The sequence below is a fragment of the Heterostelium album genome, assembly GCF_000004825.1.
Source record: "Heterostelium album PN500 unplaced genomic scaffold PPL_scaffold12, whole genome shotgun sequence".
Taxonomy (NCBI): Eukaryota; Evosea; class Eumycetozoa; order Acytosteliales; family Acytosteliaceae; genus Heterostelium; species Heterostelium album.
In genome coordinates, this window is record NW_008805074.1 from 139,286 (window position 1) to 156,030 (window position 16,745).

Sequence of the window (16,745 nt, forward strand, 5' to 3'; positions counted from 1 at the left end):
ATATTTTATATTATTTTTTTTATTAATATATAAAATTTAAATTATTATCAGTACCATATGATAACAACATTGTTAAAAGAAGCCGAGATAAGATTGAAAAATACCAACCACTAGCAGCCGCACTTAAGAAGAGTAACCCAGACCACAATGTAGCAGTAATACCTATAATCATTGGTGCCTTTGGTACATACAACACAGAGACAACCAAAGAAGGTCAACCTACTGTCCACGACCTACCCTACTATCTGAAGCAGCTAGACATCAGAGACCACTCCTACACTTTAAATAAGATCATTCGATCCTCAATCACCGGAACAGCCAGCCTGATCAGCCACTGGCAAGGGTTAAAACTGTAAAATTCAAACTAATTTCCAATAGAAGTCAACATACTAAAGCAACCAACTATGTTTTAATTAAACACAAATTTAAATAAAATATGAACATTTTAAAATAAAATAAAATAAAAAAATGGGTAAATGAACAACTGAAGGTTGTGATAAGCACACTAACACAGTTAGAACACAACTCTGGATTGGATATGACCTTTACTTACTATCAGACCGGTCTAGTAATGTGTTGTTGACACGACCACCAAACACTGCACTGGACGTTACCCTCTGAAACACCAACAGCCAAGTTCGACGGAATAAACATTAGACCTCTGATCGAAATGTCAGCCAGCATGGCTCTTGCAAAGCATTGTTTTTCTCTATTCAAAAGATTATTAGTTGGCATCGATGCCCGTACAGTAATTATTCATTGAGTGTTCTAACAGTTCTGTAAAAACAAGTGGTTAAAAAGTGTAAAATATCTTTCGATGATAGATAGTAATTTACTTACGGAATGAACTACAATAGCAATTAACACGGAGAATCGCTCTTTGCCAAACCAGCTACAACCTTACCTACTAATTCCTCTGCTCTCATTGGTTAATATCAGTTGAAGCAACAATTGTTTGAATCGGCCAAGAAAGACATGCATGGAAACACTCATGGTTTTTGATAACTTCGAAGCTCACTGTGAGCAGTAGCACTCCAACTGAGAACATACGATTGAGTGTTGCCGTTACCAAATTACCATAACATAAAGGCAGCTATTAACCAAGAGGTTAAAATACTAGGTATCCAGATATACAGGTAGTGTACACTGTCTATAACATACGTAAAAAAAAAGTAAATAGATAGATATTCAATTGTTTAAATTTTTTTTTTTTTTCGGTTTAATTTGTTTTTTTTTTTTTTGATTGTTTACCCCTTTAAATTTTCTGTATTGCAAAAAAAAAAAAATAAAAATTTCATTAAATGTAAACTTTGATTTGAATTTTTTATTCAAATCACGTACAATTTTTTATCACCAATAAATTTAAAACAATACCCTTTATTTATATATAATTAATACTTTTATTATATTTAAATGTCATCAAGCCAATCAATGACTGCACAACAACAATTATTCTTGAAATCAATAGAATGTGATCCAACATATTCAAATTCATATCATAACCTTGCTACGACACTTTCAAGTGGTTCATCAATCACACTTAATAATGGTCAATCAATGACACAACAACAACTATTCTTGAAATCAATAGAATGTGATCCAACATATTCAAATTCATATAATTACCTTGCAAATACACTTTCAAGTGGTGAATCAATCACACTTAATAATGGACAATCAATGACAAAACAACAACTATTCTTGAAATCAATAGAATGTAATCCAACCAATTCATATTCATATAATAACCTTGCAAAGACACTTTCAAGTGATTCATCAGTCACACTTAATAATGGACAATCAATGACAAAACAACAACTTTACTTGAAATCAATAGAATGTGATCCAACATATTCAGATTCATATTATAACCTTGCAGTGACACTTTCAAGTGGTTCATCAATCACACTTAATAATGGTCAATCAATGACTGCACAACAACTATACTTGAAATCAATAGAATGTGATCCAACATATTCAAATTCATATCATAACCTTGTATATACACTTTCGAGTGGTGAATCAATCACACTTAATAATGGACAATCAATGACACAACAACAACTTTACTTGAAATCAATAGAATGTAATCCAACATATTCATATTCATATAATAACCTTGCATTAACACTTTCAAGTGGTTCATCAATCACACTTAATAATGGACAATCAATGACACAACAACAACTTTACTTGAAATCAATAGAATGTGATCCAACATATTCAGATTCATATTATAACCTTGCTACGACACTTTCAAATGGTTCATCAATCACACTTAATAATGGTCAATCAATGACACAACAACAACTATTCTTGAAAATCAATAGAATGTGATCCAACATATTCAAATTCATATCATAACCTTGTATATACACTTTCGAGTGGTGAATCAATCACACTTAATAATGGTCAATCAATGACACAACAACAACTTTACTTGAAATCAATAGAATGTGATCCAACCAATTCATATTCATATAATAACCTTGCAAATATACTTTCAAGTGGTTCATCAATCACACTTAATAATGGTCAATCAATGACAAAACAACAACTATACTTGAAATCAATAGAATGTGATCCAACATATTCATATTCATATCATAACCTTGCAAATACACTTTCAAGTGATTCATCAATCACACTTAATAATGGACAATCAATGACACAACAACAACTATTCTTGAAATCAATAGAATGTGATCCAACCAATTCAGATTCATATCATAACCTTGCTACGACACTTTCAAGTGGTTCATCAATCACACTTAATAATGGACAATCAATGACACAACAACAACTATTCTTGAAATCAATAGAATGTGATCCAACATATTCAGATTCATATTATAACCTTGCAGTGACACTTTCAAGTGGTTCATCAATCACACTTAATGGACAATCAATGACAAAACAACAACTATACTTGAAATCAATAGAATGTGATCCAACATATTCATATTCATATAATAACCTTGCATTAACACTTTCAAGTGGTTCATCAATCACACTTAATAATGGACAATCAATGACAAAACAACAACTATACTTGAAATCAATAGAATGTGATCCAACATATTCATATTCATATAATAACCTTGCAAATACACTTTCAAGTGGTTCATCAATCACACTTAATAATGGACAATCAATGACACAACAACAACTATTCTTGAAATCAATAGATTGTGATCCAACCAATTCAGATTCATATAATAACCTTGCAAATACACTTTCAAGTGGTTCATCAATCACACTTAATAATGGACAATCAATGACAAAACAACAACTATTCTGAAAATCAATAGAATGTGATCCAACATATTCAAATTCATATCATAACCTTGCTACGACACTTTCAAGTGGTTCATCAATCACACTTAATAATGGTCAATCAATGACAAAACAACAACTATACTTGAAATCAATAGAATGTGATCCAACATATTCAGATTCATATCATAACCTTGCTACGATACTTTCAAGTGGTTCATCAATCACACTTAATAATGGTCAATCAATGACACAACAACAACTATACTTGAAATCAATAGAATGTAATCCAACCAATTCAAATTCATATAATAACCTTGCATTAACACTTTCAAGTGGTTCATCAATCACACTTAATAATGGTCAATCAATGACAAAACAACAACTTTACTTGAAAGCAATAGAATGTGATCCAACCAATTCAGATTCATATAATGACCTTGCATTAACACTTTCAAGTGGTTCATCAATCACACTTAATAATGGTCAATCAATGACAAAACAACAACTATACTTGAAATCAATAGAATGTAATCCAACATATTCAATTTCATATCATAACCTTGCAAATACACTTTCAAGTGGTTCATTAATCACACTTAATAATGGACAATCAATGACAAAACAACAACTTTACTTGAAATCAATAGAATGTAATCCAACCAATTCAGATTCATATAATAACCTTGCTACGACACTTTCAAGTGGTTCATCAATCACACTTAATAATGGTCAATCAATGACAAAACAACAACTATACTTGAAATCAATAGAATGTAATCCAACCAATTCAAATTCATATAATAACCTTGCATTAACACTTTCAAGTGGTTCATTAATCACACTTAACAATGGTCAATCAATGACAAAACAACAACTATACTTGAAATCAATAGAATGTAATCCAACATATTCATATTCATATAATGACCTTGCATTAACACTTTCAAGTGGTTCATCAATCACACTTAATAATGGACAATCAATGACACAACAACAACTATACTTGAAATCAATAGAATGTAATCCAACCAATTCAAATTCATATAATAACCTTGCAAAGACACTTTCAAGTGGTTCATCAATCACACTTAATAATGGTCAATCAATGACACAACAACAACTATTCTTGAAATCAATAGAATGTGATCCAACAAATTACCTTTCATATTATAACCTTGCTAAGACACTTTCAAGAGGTGAATCAATCACACTTTAATGATGGACAATCAATGACAAAACAACAATTTATACCTTAAATTAATAGAATGTGATCCAACCGATTCCAATACATTTTTTGAAAAAAAATTGGAAAATCAAACTTAATAAAATGGTGATGTTTGCAACCTTGCACAAAAAAGATTTAAAATTAAAAATTTAATTTTCAAAAAAAAAAAAAATGAAAAAAATAGTGGAAAACAAACAATGTCTTCGCAAATTTTTGAAAAAATTAAAATAATAAAAATCACCAAAAAAAAAAAACAAATAAAATTTAATTTCTTTTTTTCATCGTTTTGTTTTTATTCATTCAAAATCATTTGTACAAAACAAGACATAAACAAAAAAAAAAAGAAAAAATTTATTTATTTTGTAGTATTTTAAATTTAAATTCAAATAATAAAAATTAATTTAGTTAATTCATTCATTCATCAGTAGTTCTAAATTTAAATTATAAATTTTATTTTAAATTTTAATTATGATCAGCAATATCATCATCTAGTAATACTACATTTAGTTATAGATACATAGAGATAGATAGTGTTGCTAGATAAAGATATATAAATATCAATTTTGTAAATAATAATAGAATAATAATAAATAGCATATAATATAAAGATATAAAAAGAAACAGATAGATATACTTGTTTAGTTAGTTTTGTAATTAGTTGTTTTTTTTTTTTGTTTTTTTTTGTAATATAATATAAATAATAAATTAAATAATAATAAAAAGAGAAAGAGAAAAATAAGAATAATTAGTAGTATAGTAAATGTCTAAAAGTTTTTCAAAGAGAGGGGAGGATCGCGGTGGCGATTACTTCCCACTTCATGATATGGGAGATCATAGTAGTAGAGCGACACCATCCAACAATAGCTACAGGCCGACCTTGGATGACAACGAAACATTTCTAGAGCATTCAAGTCCTTCTATGCCTGCCATTCACAATCTCGACAACTTCCTCACCGAAGTATACAACTATTTCACAGGCAAAGGTTTCTTGAACATCTTTTTCACTCAACTATTTGAATTATTGTAATGTATCAAAAAAAATCAAATCAAATACTACTACTACCAATTATAATATTAATGTATATATATATATATACTAACTAATTAATAAATAATAATAATAAAATTATAGGACATCATTATTTGTCATTGTATTCTTTACATTTTTAGTTTCATTCATCAACTATGATGTACTCTTTAGGAATAATACATCGACGATGGTACAATACCACGTAGTAGATTTCTCAAGAAAAGTACCGGGTTGGTTGGTGTTATTCTTGGTACTCTTTAGTTTCTATTGGTTTGCAAAGTTCTTTAGATTCCTAATTAGTATTCGTTCAACTCTTGAAATAAGAAGTTTCTATCATAATACATTAAAGATTAATGAAGTATGTATTGTAATAATAATATTGTTATAGAGTCGAATTGAATATGTATTAATATTATATTTATTATTTTTATCTATTTATGTACATTTTTTAGGATGAATTACAAACAGTTGATTGGAGTACTATTGCAAGTAAATTGGTAGAAGTACCAAGACTTTGTAGAGTAAAAGAGAATATGGATGCATTGGATATAGCCAATAGAATCATGAGAAAAGAAAACTATATCATTGGTATGATCGATAGAAAGATCTTTGACCTATCGATACCGTTCCCCTTCCTCAGAAAGTACAAGTTCATCACGAAAACATTGGAATGGAGTATTATGTATGCTCTATTCAATCATATCTTTGATGCAAACGGTGTTGTCAAAGATGAATATTTAGACGTATCGAAACGTGAGAGATTATCAAGAGGGTAAGTCAGTTTTTTTTATTTGTTGAACATATATTCAACACAACGAATAAAAAGCGGTCAACTAATTAAAAATAATCTTTATTTAACAGATTAACAAGAAGATTTAGAATGATTGGAATCATTGGTTTCTTTGCTGCACCATTTGTATTGATATTCCTGTTGATTACCTACTTCTTCAAGTATGCAGAGGAAATAAAGAATAGACCTGGATCGTTGGGTAGTCGTGAATGGTCACCATTGGCCAAATGGAAATTTAGAGAGTTCAATGAATTACCACATTTCTTTAATATTAGGTAATGTTGATAATTGTAACAGTTTATTTTTTTATACTTTACTAACATGTAATTAAATTACCTATTTTTTTTAGATTAAATCTTAGTTATTCACATGCAAACAAATATGTTGATAGTTTCCCATCGGAGTTGATATCTACATTTGCAAAGTTTGTTTCATTTTTGTTGGGTGCAATCTTGGCTGTATTCATTGTTTTCGGTATCATCAGTGATGATTTCCTGTTTTCTTTTGATATTTTTGGAAGAGCACCTATTTGGTATGTCGGTATCTTGGGTACTGCTCTGGCAGTCTGCAAGTCGTTGATTCCCGATGAGAACGTGGTGAACAATCCAGCCAAGCAGATGACCAAAGTCGTCAATCACACTCACTACATCCCAAAGAGCTGGCGTGGCAAGACCCACACCTATCCAATTCGCGACCAATTCCTCAAGCTCTTTGAGTACAGAATCGTCGATTTCCTCCGTGAGATCTCCTCGGTTGTTTTCGCACCGTTCATCTTGTTCTTCTCGTTGCCCAACTCTTCGTATGCCATCCTCGAATTCATAGGAACGTACACCGTCAACTTTGAGGGTGTCGGATTCATCTGTATTTTCGGTACATTCCGAGGTATGAGTAGATACGGTTCACTCAGTGACACCAACAGCATCGGTAACAACAACAACAACAACTTCAATACATCAACTAAACAATCTGGCCAGAAGAAGAATGGATTGTTCACACAGAGTTCCGGTGCCAAACAAGATAAGCTTGAGATGTCTGTCGTTAACTTTAAGATTGCCAATCCTGACTGGACTCCACCTGACCAAGAGGTTTTCGAGGGTCTAAACAGTTTCATGGATAATGAAATTCAAAACAAACAACATTATCAACAACAACAGCAACAACAACAACAACCACCAACATTAAATCTCAACGATATGGAGCATATGCACGATTCCAATTTCGTACCAGATAAAATCTTAAATCTCGTATTGGGAACCAGTCAAGACGATGTAAATTACGATAACCTAAGCGATCATCAACATAACGCTACTTTTAGAAAATTCAAACTTGATCACAAGACAGCTCATTATATCAATGACATCCAACAATCATACTTTGATTCACAAATCTACTTGGGTAATGATAAACAATACATGAGAAATCAACAACAACAACAAGGTGGTGATAATGTATAAAATATTTTAAACAAAACATTTCAAAACAAATTCAAGAATACCCTCCAATATTATATAAAATTAATAAAAGATAACTCTTTTTATTTTTAATCATATATATAATAAAATATAATTTTTAATTATATTTGTTTGAATTTCGAAAAGAAAATGTATTATTATTAAAATTAATTATTTTGTTTAGATTCAAACGACACGACTCTTTGCAAAAAAAGTTTTTAACCCACCCCATTTTCAAAACCAATCGGTTTACAATCAATCTTAGATTAGTTATTGTATGGAGATACCTTCGATTCAATTTTTAGATTATCCAATCGAATGGAGATGTTCACCGAATGAAGGAAGATACTTGGTTGCCAGCAAAGACTTGGAGATTGGCGAGATTGTGTTGGTTGCGCGATCGTTCCTCTCGATCGAGAGTGATCTCCTCAGAAAGCAGACTTGTCACAACTGTTTGGAGTATCAGAATACCAAAGCATCCGATATCGATAGTGCACTAAAATCATCGGTGATGCAGCGGTGTGTTGGCTGCAATGAAGTCTATTGGTGCAGTGAAAGTTGCTATTCAATTGGTTCCGCTATTCATCAACGCTATGAATGTCAGTACTTTAAGAAGCTGCGTAGTTACAATAATAGCAATAGCAAAGCGATAACCGGTGATAATATGACAGAGGTAAAGATGATCGTTGGTATCCTAGGTCGTTATATAGATATCAAGTATAAACATAGCGAGGAGAAGATGATGAGACCTGACGAACAACCGACTTTCAACCACGAAAACAAACAATATCCAATCATTGACAGTCAAATCGACGATGTACTTCAATTGGTTGAGAATACCATAGATAGTAACACCAACAGTGCTGCATGCGATCTAATAGAACAACTGACAGCGTTCATCAATCAACTATTCACAGACATATTAAATCCACCACAAAAAAAGAAGAAACAACAAAATAACAATAATAATAATAACAAATCAACAACCGATAGTTGTATATCATCAATAGAAATAGGATTAAATACAACTAGTTTAAATTATAATGAAGAAAACAATAATAATAATAGCAATAATAATAGTGTTATCAATATGATAAATGATGTTACATCAAAAACAAGATCATTAATATGTAAGATTAGATGTAATCAATTTGGAATTTGGTCGAAACGTGACAAGTGTATTGGAGTATCATGTACACCTGCAGCATCGTATTTCAATCATTCATGTTGTCCTAACCTAGCGGATGTCAGAGGTACCACCGTAGTAGTCTTTAAAGCACTACACTTCATCAGTAAAGGCACACCCATATCGATCAGCTATTTAGATTTAGATCAACCAACTCACGAAAGACAATCTTATCTTAAAACATTTTATTATTTCACATGCCAGTAAGTATAGTGTATACTTATAAATCTTTCTTTTTCTTAATCATTTATTCATTCAAACTAATCATTATTATATCTATTTGTTTTGTTTTGTTTAATTAATCTTTAGATGTTTAAGGTGTAAAGATCAAACAGATGAAAGTGATAATTGGATATCTAGATTCTATTGCGATAGATTCAAATGCTCTGGTACCTACTTCTTGGATGACAGACAGTGTGATATCAAAGAGTCTGAAATCGTCATGACCTGCAGCTATTGTTATAAAACAAAATCAATGGCCAAACATCAATTAACTCCCCCAAAACATATAACAAACTAAATAAAGTGTTCTGTCAGATATTTCATATGACATCAGCTTGCAAAAACCTTTAAACAAAACAACAAGCCACCAAAATTTATCATAGTAAAACTCTTTCTACTTTTTTTGTTTTTTATTTTCGTAAAACAACGAGATATTTATTTTTTTAACAACCAATCTTTGAAAAATCTTTAATTTTTCTTTGATAACTTTAAAATAAAATACGAGAATTCAATTCCACAGTTCCTTTCATCAGAGTCGGTGGTCCAAATTGGAAGGTGATATTAATAAAGATCTTTAGTTTTTTTATTTTTCATTTTTTTGTTTTTAATTTTTAAATAAAAATATTTATAAATATCATTTTATTGTAACTATATATAATTAATTATTTGTAAATAGAATTAGTAATAAAAAGATGAAATTATCAACTATATATTTATTATTAGTATTTTGTTGTTCAGTAACTTTCATTTATTCACTAGATGATAGTTCAAGTGATGCTTTCCCATTTTGGCCAACACAATGGGTAACTGATTGGTAATTATTTGAAAAAGAAAAAGAATGTACATCTATTCATGTTAAAGATATTAACATTTTATGATTGAATTTGATATATTTTTTTAGGACAATTATTTATACAAGTTCAGATCAAGAACCACCATTCAGTAACAATAATATTCCACCACCATTCAAAGGTGGCAGTGGTAGAACATATTATGACTGGTCGAATCAAGCGATGCACGAAGTGTACAATGATTTCTGTGTGCCAATCTTTTCGAATGGTTCCGATTGGACTTGTGATTTCATCAATGTCAAGGGTGTCTCTTATTTAGTGACACACGACGATCGTCCTGCTGACGTACCACCATGTTGTATCTTTGGTGATCCATGGTACCCACCAGCACCAAATTTCATTCAAACCTGTGGAGCCGTCCAAAATGTAACTTCCTCGTTGAACGGACAACAAGTTGATTACTGGACTATCTATCTACCGGATTCCGGATCGTTTGGATATGGATTCTACGCCAATGGTACATCCAATGGTTGGACACCCGCTTCATTCTACGTAAGTATCTTAATTTAACTTAACTTTTCTTTTCTATTCTTTGTAAATATTTAAGATTATTAATGAAATCAATCTTCATTTTATTATAATTCAGTTCGCAGCAGCACCATCTGGATGGACAATTCAAAACTTTGAAAACTTCCAACCAACCACCCCACCTGCCAATGCTTTCCAAGTACCAGATAGTTGTATTAATGCTTCACCTTGTCCTCCACAAGGATAAAAATAATAATAATAATTATTATTTATTAATAAAAATAATTGTATAGTTAAAAATTATTGAAATTCAATTAGGATCTTAATCCCGCTTTGTTAATTATTTTGGTCCACAAAAAAAAAAAGTGGGCCAAACTTATAAGTTTAATTTAAATTACTGTGAACATCAATCAATAATTTTTTATTGTTGTTTTTTTTATTTTGCAAATTGTTAAATTTATTAGTTATTTAGTACTAAACAAATATGATTCAAACAAATTTTTTAGTAGAAAAGAATGAGAGATTATTGTTACCAGATAATGTAGTGCCATCAAAGTATGTTCTACATTTCACACCAAACTTTGAAAATTTCACATTCAGTGGAACTGCCGATATTCATTTGAAAGTGAACAGACCAACGAAAACCATTGTATTGCACTGCATAGAGGTGAAAGTTCATTCCGCTCTTTTCGCTGGTTCGAACCACGCCAACAAAATTGAATATTCCGAAGCAGAGGAAGTCGTTGTGCTTCACTTTGAGAATGAAATAACCGTTGTATCTGATCATCAAGTACTATCAATTACATTCGAAGGGTAAGTAAAATAATCGTAGAAAAATAGTTATAATAATTATTTTATTAAACAAAAACAACTAATCATCATCATCATCATCATCATAGTATTCACAATGATAAACTCGTTGGTTTCTATAAATCATCTTATAAAGGTGTCAATGGTGAAGATCGTCACATTGTAACAACACAATTTGAACCAACAGATGCCAGACGTTGTTTCCCTTGTTTTGATGAACCAAGTTTAAAAGTATGTATATATTCTGCAGAATATCTGTTTATCTTTAAAGGATTCATTCACTAATTAAAACATTATTACTTCACTCTTTTCTTATCTTTTTTTTTCAACAGGCTGTTTTCGACATTTCTCTCACTGTACAATCGGAACACACTGCACTCTCTAATATGTCGGAGAAGGCCATTCATAACAATCAAGATGGTACGAAAACGGTGCATTTCATCGATACTCCTCTGATGAGTACCTATTTGGTTGCTCTGGTCGTTGGAGATCTAGAGTACATCGAGGGTCGTTCTAAACAAGGTGTATTGGTTCGTACTTACAAAGTGAAAGGCAGTCAAGAGTGTGCTCAGTTCGCACAGAAAGTAGCACTCGATGTCCTAGAGTACTTCACCAATTACTTTGGAGTGCCTTATCCACTCTCGAAACTCGACCAAATTGCAGTGCCAGACTTTGGTTTCGGTGCCATGGAGAACTGGGGTTTAATCGTCTATCGTGAGAATCTAATGTTAACCTCCAGCAAAACCAATACGTATTGTAAACAACAAATTATGTCAATCATCGGTCATGAAAGTAAGTTAAAACTTAACTATATCTAAATATATACATAGTTTGCTAATTATAAATATTGTTTTTAGTTGCTCATCAATGGTTTGGTAATTTGGTAACAATGGAATGGTGGTCACAACTCTGGTTGAATGAAGGATTCGCTTCGTGGTGTGAGTACTTGGTGTCAGAGTATTTGTATCCAGAGTGGAACAGGTGGATGGAATTCAGTCAGGATTTCAGAGGTGAAGCAATGGCTTTGGATGCTCTCGACAATTCACATCCCATTGAGGTTCCGGTTCGTTCGTCTTCGCAGATCGACGAGATATTCGATAACATCAGCTACTGCAAAGGTTCGTGTGTCATCAATATGATCAACGATCGTTTGGGTGATGGATTCCGTCTTGGTCTCGGTAGATACATCAAGAAACACAGCTATCAGAATACCAACACCGAAGATCTCTGGCAATCCCTCTCCGAAGAGACCGGTATCAATGTAAAACAATGGATCGATACATTCACAAAAGAATCTGGTTATCCAATTATTTCATTTAAATCTAGTAAGTTATATATATATATACTAATAATAGTAATTACCTTTAGTTAACTAATTTATATATTTTTGTTTGTATTTTTTAGCATCTACACCAGGAGTTTACAAACTTGAACAAAAGAAGTTTAGTTCACCAGGTAAATCTCATCAAAACGATCCAATTTGGAGTTGTTTCATTAAAGTTAAAACCGATAATGGATTACATGAGATCGTTTTCGATAAGAAAGAATCAACAATAACCATTCCAAATTTCAATCAAAATGGTTGGATAAAAGTAAGTTGTAGTTGTAATAATAGAACATAAGTTATACACTTGTGGAAATAGTTGTTTATTAATTATATTTTAAAAAACAAACAGCCAAACTACGAACAAAAAGGTTATTATCGCATGAATTTAGATCAATCGATTATTAAATCTCTTGAACCATTGATTAGATCACTTGCATTGCCTGCACCAGATAGACTTGGTTTGCTTACAGATTGCTTCTGTCTTAGTAAGTCGCGTGATGCACCACTCTCTGTATTCTTGGAGTTACTCACCAACTACACCAATGACACTGAAGAAGCAATATGGTCATTCATCATTCAAAGATTTGATTATCTTTACAACTTGATGAGTGGAGATGATGATGTTTCTCAAGAAAAATTATCTGTATGTTGTAATATATAAATATCTAACTTTTATTAACTAACAAACTAACTAACAAACAAACATACATATTATATTTAAAAGAAAGTAATTGTTAAACTAGTGAAGCCAGTTGCAAATAGATTGGGATTTGTCAAGAAAGAAGGTGAGCCATCTGGTGATACCAACTTGAGAGATACGGTGTTGACTTACCTTGGACGTCATGGCGATGCCGAGACTATTGAGAAGGCAAGACAGTTGTTCAAGGAGTATCTAGTGGATCCTGCATCGTTGGATGCCGACGTCTTTAAGTTTGTTGTCAAGACTGTGATGTTCAACGGCACTGCCGAAGTGCAGAGCCAGTTGATCGAGGTGTTCAAGCGATCAAAGGTATCGGGTGAGCGTGAGATCATCATGCGATCACTGGGTTCGATCAACGACGCCACGCTCATCCGTGTAGCACTCGAATTCTCGTTGTCAAAGGATTGTCGTCAACAAGATACCTATATGATATGGCGTGGTGTTCCCGTCAAGAGTATCTCGGTGGTCTGGCAGTACTACTCGCAAAACTTTGAGAGAATCCACGGTGCCGTCGGAAGCAATCCACTCTACCACCTCATTGTATCGTCGGTATTCGAAGTCCGATTCAAATCAAAGGAGCAACACGATCAATACCAAAAGTTCTTTAACGATCATCCCATTCCAAACTGTGATAGATCCATCAAACAAGATTTAGAAACCGGTTTAGACAATATGGAATACTATAAATCATGTAAAGATGATTTATTAACTTGGATTAACAAACAACAACAATAATAATATCGTTATTATCGTTATTATTATTTACAATATTAAATATCAATTAATTAATCTTCATATAAATAATCATTTATCATTTCTTTATCTCTGTGTTATTAATAAAAATAAATAAAGTTAACTATTGTTTCTAAACATTCTACATTAAATAACAAAACAACAACAACATACTCTTGTTGATTAGATAACTTGTTTGATGGATTTATACCGGTACTAGGTAATAGAAACTCAAGATCAAGTTCAATCATCGCACTCTGTATGTCTTGTATCTGTAAAGTGTTGTTGTTTGATTTTTGTTGAGAATGATCCAATACAACCGTTAAAAAGCTTACTAATACTTTCTCCATTGTATTTACACTATTATTATTATTATTATTATTATTATTGATATGTTAATAAATGAATGAATAGTTGTTTAGTTTCACCAAATATAATATAATAACAACTAAATAATTACCTTTTTTGATTTACACTCTTTTGATTGTATAACTTTGCAATTGATTTCATTGCAGGGTGTAGTTTCTTTTGATCAATCGAAGTTGTAGATCTACTCTTGTTTGAAACATTGGAATCTTCTGTTTGTTCATTGATTTCATCATCTGAATCTCCATCTGATGTTACTTCATGATTCATTATTGTTAGTCATAAATATATATATATATATATATATATATGAATTGAATGATTATAAAGTTACTTCAATCAACAATTCAATTAAGATTATAAATTATTAAAAAAAAAATGATCATTTTGATTCAAATTTTTTATCTTTATTTTTAATTATGTTTATTTTATTTATCTATTTTGATAAACAAATAAAAAAACAAAAATTACTTTTAAATAAACATTGTCTATTAGAAAGTGTTTTGGATTTAGTTTGAAACTAGCTATAAAAATAGATCCCTGGTTTGGTCATATCTATTTAATAGTTCCTGCGCTAAAGATAGATTAAAAAAGTTGATTTCTATCATTATTTATAGGTTATCAACATCATTCGATTGTATTATAGAATGACTTATTAAGGGATAAGTATAGTTTTACTTTAACTAATAATTTCCAACTTTAATAATTTCAAAAATATATTGACAAATTTTTTTTAGCAATAAAACAATGGAAATAATTAAAATTGATTGAAATAAATAAAAATTGTTTCTACTTTATTCCTAATTGGGAATCATTAGTATATCAAATTATATTTTAATTTTTTTTTACTTGGAATAAAATAATTACCATTGTTAAATATTGATTCAATTTTTTTTAGTGATATATCTAATCAATCATATGATTTTGAATCAATTTAAGAATCATCACTACCACCACCAAAGTTAACCAGAAATATCAAATTTTGTGTTTATTTATTACTTTTTACTCTACATGATAAAAAATTAAAAAACAAAATATGTTTTTTTTATTACAGTCCAAATAGGGTTATAATAATTGAATTTACAAAAATAATTTTTTGATTTAATAAACAGTTATTTGTATTTAATTTTTTATTCAACAGACCATTCATTTTTTTTATTTTTTATTTTATATTAAATTAAAATTTATTTTATATATCTCAAATCAATCAATCAATCATTCAATCCCAATGTCAAAGAGAATCATCAATCTTTCATAGATTACAAAATTGTTTTTTTGTTTTTTTTAATGCAATAACAATAAAAATTAAATTATAGATTTATATATAATAGATAGATATCTATTTTTTATTAGTAAATTAATTTTTTATGGTATTTTTTAAAAGAAAAATAAAATAAATAATAAAATAATTAATTAATATAGAAAATTTGAATTGGAAGTTAAAAAAGAAAAGATGTTTAAAAATGAATGTTGTAAAAGAAATTATGATTTTCTTTTTTTAAATATATTATTATTTTTGTTGTTATTATCGACCAATCATTTTGGTGTTAGCAATGGACTACCAACGGTTTTACCACTTTATAGATTATATCAAGATAGAGAGTATGGATATTTTTGGATGCGACTCACAAAAGATTACACGGGATATGTTCAGCCAGATCTGCCCAATAGGGAGGATGTCTATTACAGAGTACCATTGGATACCAATCAATATCAGCTATCCATAGAGATGCGCAGTGAAAGTCTGAACTATGATCAGAGTTTAATTTACTACTCAAACAACAACCGGGATCACATGCAAACACGTGCCACAGAGAAAAACAACAGCTACTCGATAATGGCGAATACACCATGTGGATTCACAGAGTGTCCTGCATCTGATAGGTATTTCTTCACCATTCAGACATGTAATCTTCAGATGGACGGAAGTTACAAAATTATGGTGGCCTACGATAAGAAACAGTGTCAGAGTAACAACACCCTACCAAAGCAGAGTCAAAATCAAAGCTATCCAACGGTGATTTTCGTCGATGAAAACGGTCATGATAAACCACCACCCGAAGGCAAAATCACTATAAAGACAAGTGAAAACGGTAATATTAAATTGATAATAGAACCAATCGATAAAAACAATGATAATAGCCAAGCAACAACAACAACGACAAAGAATATACAATTTAATTTTAATATATTATTTGTTTTATTTGTACTCCTATTATATTCATAACACATAATAATAAAAATAAACAAAAAAAAAAAAACAACACTATTTATATTATTATTTACAAACATAAATGTATAAGTTTGA

At 30.6% G+C, this 16,745-nt stretch overlaps 7 protein-coding genes across 7 annotated transcripts; 5 read left to right on the forward strand and 2 right to left on the reverse strand.

Moving 5' to 3' along the window:
• Positions 1 to 860: 860 nt before the first annotated feature.
• PPL_10026 (uncharacterized protein) lies at positions 861 to 926 on the reverse strand (the record flags this gene model as incomplete). Its single annotated transcript, XM_077398171.1, has 1 exon — positions 861 to 926. One exon carries the CDS (start codon positions 924 to 926, stop codon positions 861 to 863), a length of 66 nt encoding a protein of 21 aa, XP_077254259.1.
• Positions 927 to 1,413: 487 nt separating this feature from the next.
• On the forward strand, positions 1,414 to 4,878 carry PPL_10027 (tetratricopeptide repeat protein; the record flags this gene model as incomplete). Its single annotated transcript, XM_020580813.1, has 4 exons — positions 1,414 to 2,287; positions 2,331 to 3,242; positions 3,312 to 4,475; positions 4,871 to 4,878. 4 exons carry the CDS (start codon positions 1,414 to 1,416, stop codon positions 4,876 to 4,878), a joined length of 2,958 nt encoding a protein of 985 aa, XP_020428398.1.
• A 386-nt stretch (positions 4,879 to 5,264) lies between these two features.
• Positions 5,265 to 9,481, forward strand: atg9 (autophagy protein 9; the record flags this gene model as incomplete). The annotated part of the gene is made up of 8 exons (XM_020580814.1): positions 5,265 to 5,527; positions 5,637 to 5,892; positions 5,987 to 6,306; positions 6,396 to 6,599; positions 6,674 to 6,864; positions 7,147 to 7,772; positions 8,041 to 9,164; positions 9,271 to 9,481. The coding sequence occupies 8 exons, from the start codon at positions 5,265 to 5,267 to the stop codon at positions 9,479 to 9,481; spliced, it is 3,195 nt and encodes a 1,064-aa protein (XP_020428399.1).
• A 394-nt stretch (positions 9,482 to 9,875) lies between these two features.
• On the forward strand, positions 9,876 to 10,749 carry PPL_10029 (uncharacterized protein; the record flags this gene model as incomplete). The annotated part of the gene is made up of 3 exons (XM_020580815.1): positions 9,876 to 9,997; positions 10,085 to 10,526; positions 10,621 to 10,749. The coding sequence occupies 3 exons, from the start codon at positions 9,876 to 9,878 to the stop codon at positions 10,747 to 10,749; spliced, it is 693 nt and encodes a 230-aa protein (XP_020428400.1).
• A 237-nt stretch (positions 10,750 to 10,986) lies between these two features.
• psaA (M1 family metallopeptidase) lies at positions 10,987 to 14,074 on the forward strand (the record flags this gene model as incomplete). Its single annotated transcript, XM_020580816.1, has 7 exons — positions 10,987 to 11,315; positions 11,402 to 11,543; positions 11,645 to 12,104; positions 12,170 to 12,637; positions 12,717 to 12,904; positions 12,989 to 13,282; positions 13,364 to 14,074. 7 exons carry the CDS (start codon positions 10,987 to 10,989, stop codon positions 14,072 to 14,074), a joined length of 2,592 nt encoding a protein of 863 aa, XP_020428401.1.
• A 50-nt stretch (positions 14,075 to 14,124) lies between these two features.
• PPL_10031 (uncharacterized protein) lies at positions 14,125 to 14,707 on the reverse strand (the record flags this gene model as incomplete). The annotated part of the gene is made up of 3 exons (XM_020580817.1): positions 14,125 to 14,164; positions 14,246 to 14,431; positions 14,532 to 14,707. The coding sequence occupies 3 exons, from the start codon at positions 14,705 to 14,707 to the stop codon at positions 14,125 to 14,127; spliced, it is 402 nt and encodes a 133-aa protein (XP_020428402.1).
• Positions 14,708 to 16,166: 1,459 nt separating this feature from the next.
• PPL_10032 (uncharacterized protein) lies at positions 16,167 to 16,664 on the forward strand (the record flags this gene model as incomplete). Its single annotated transcript, XM_020580818.1, is given in 3 exon segments — positions 16,167 to 16,321; positions 16,341 to 16,407; positions 16,431 to 16,664. The coding sequence occupies 3 exon segments, from the start codon at positions 16,167 to 16,169 to the stop codon at positions 16,662 to 16,664; spliced, it is 456 nt and encodes a 151-aa protein (XP_020428403.1).
• Between the last annotated feature and the right edge of the window lie 81 nt (positions 16,665 to 16,745).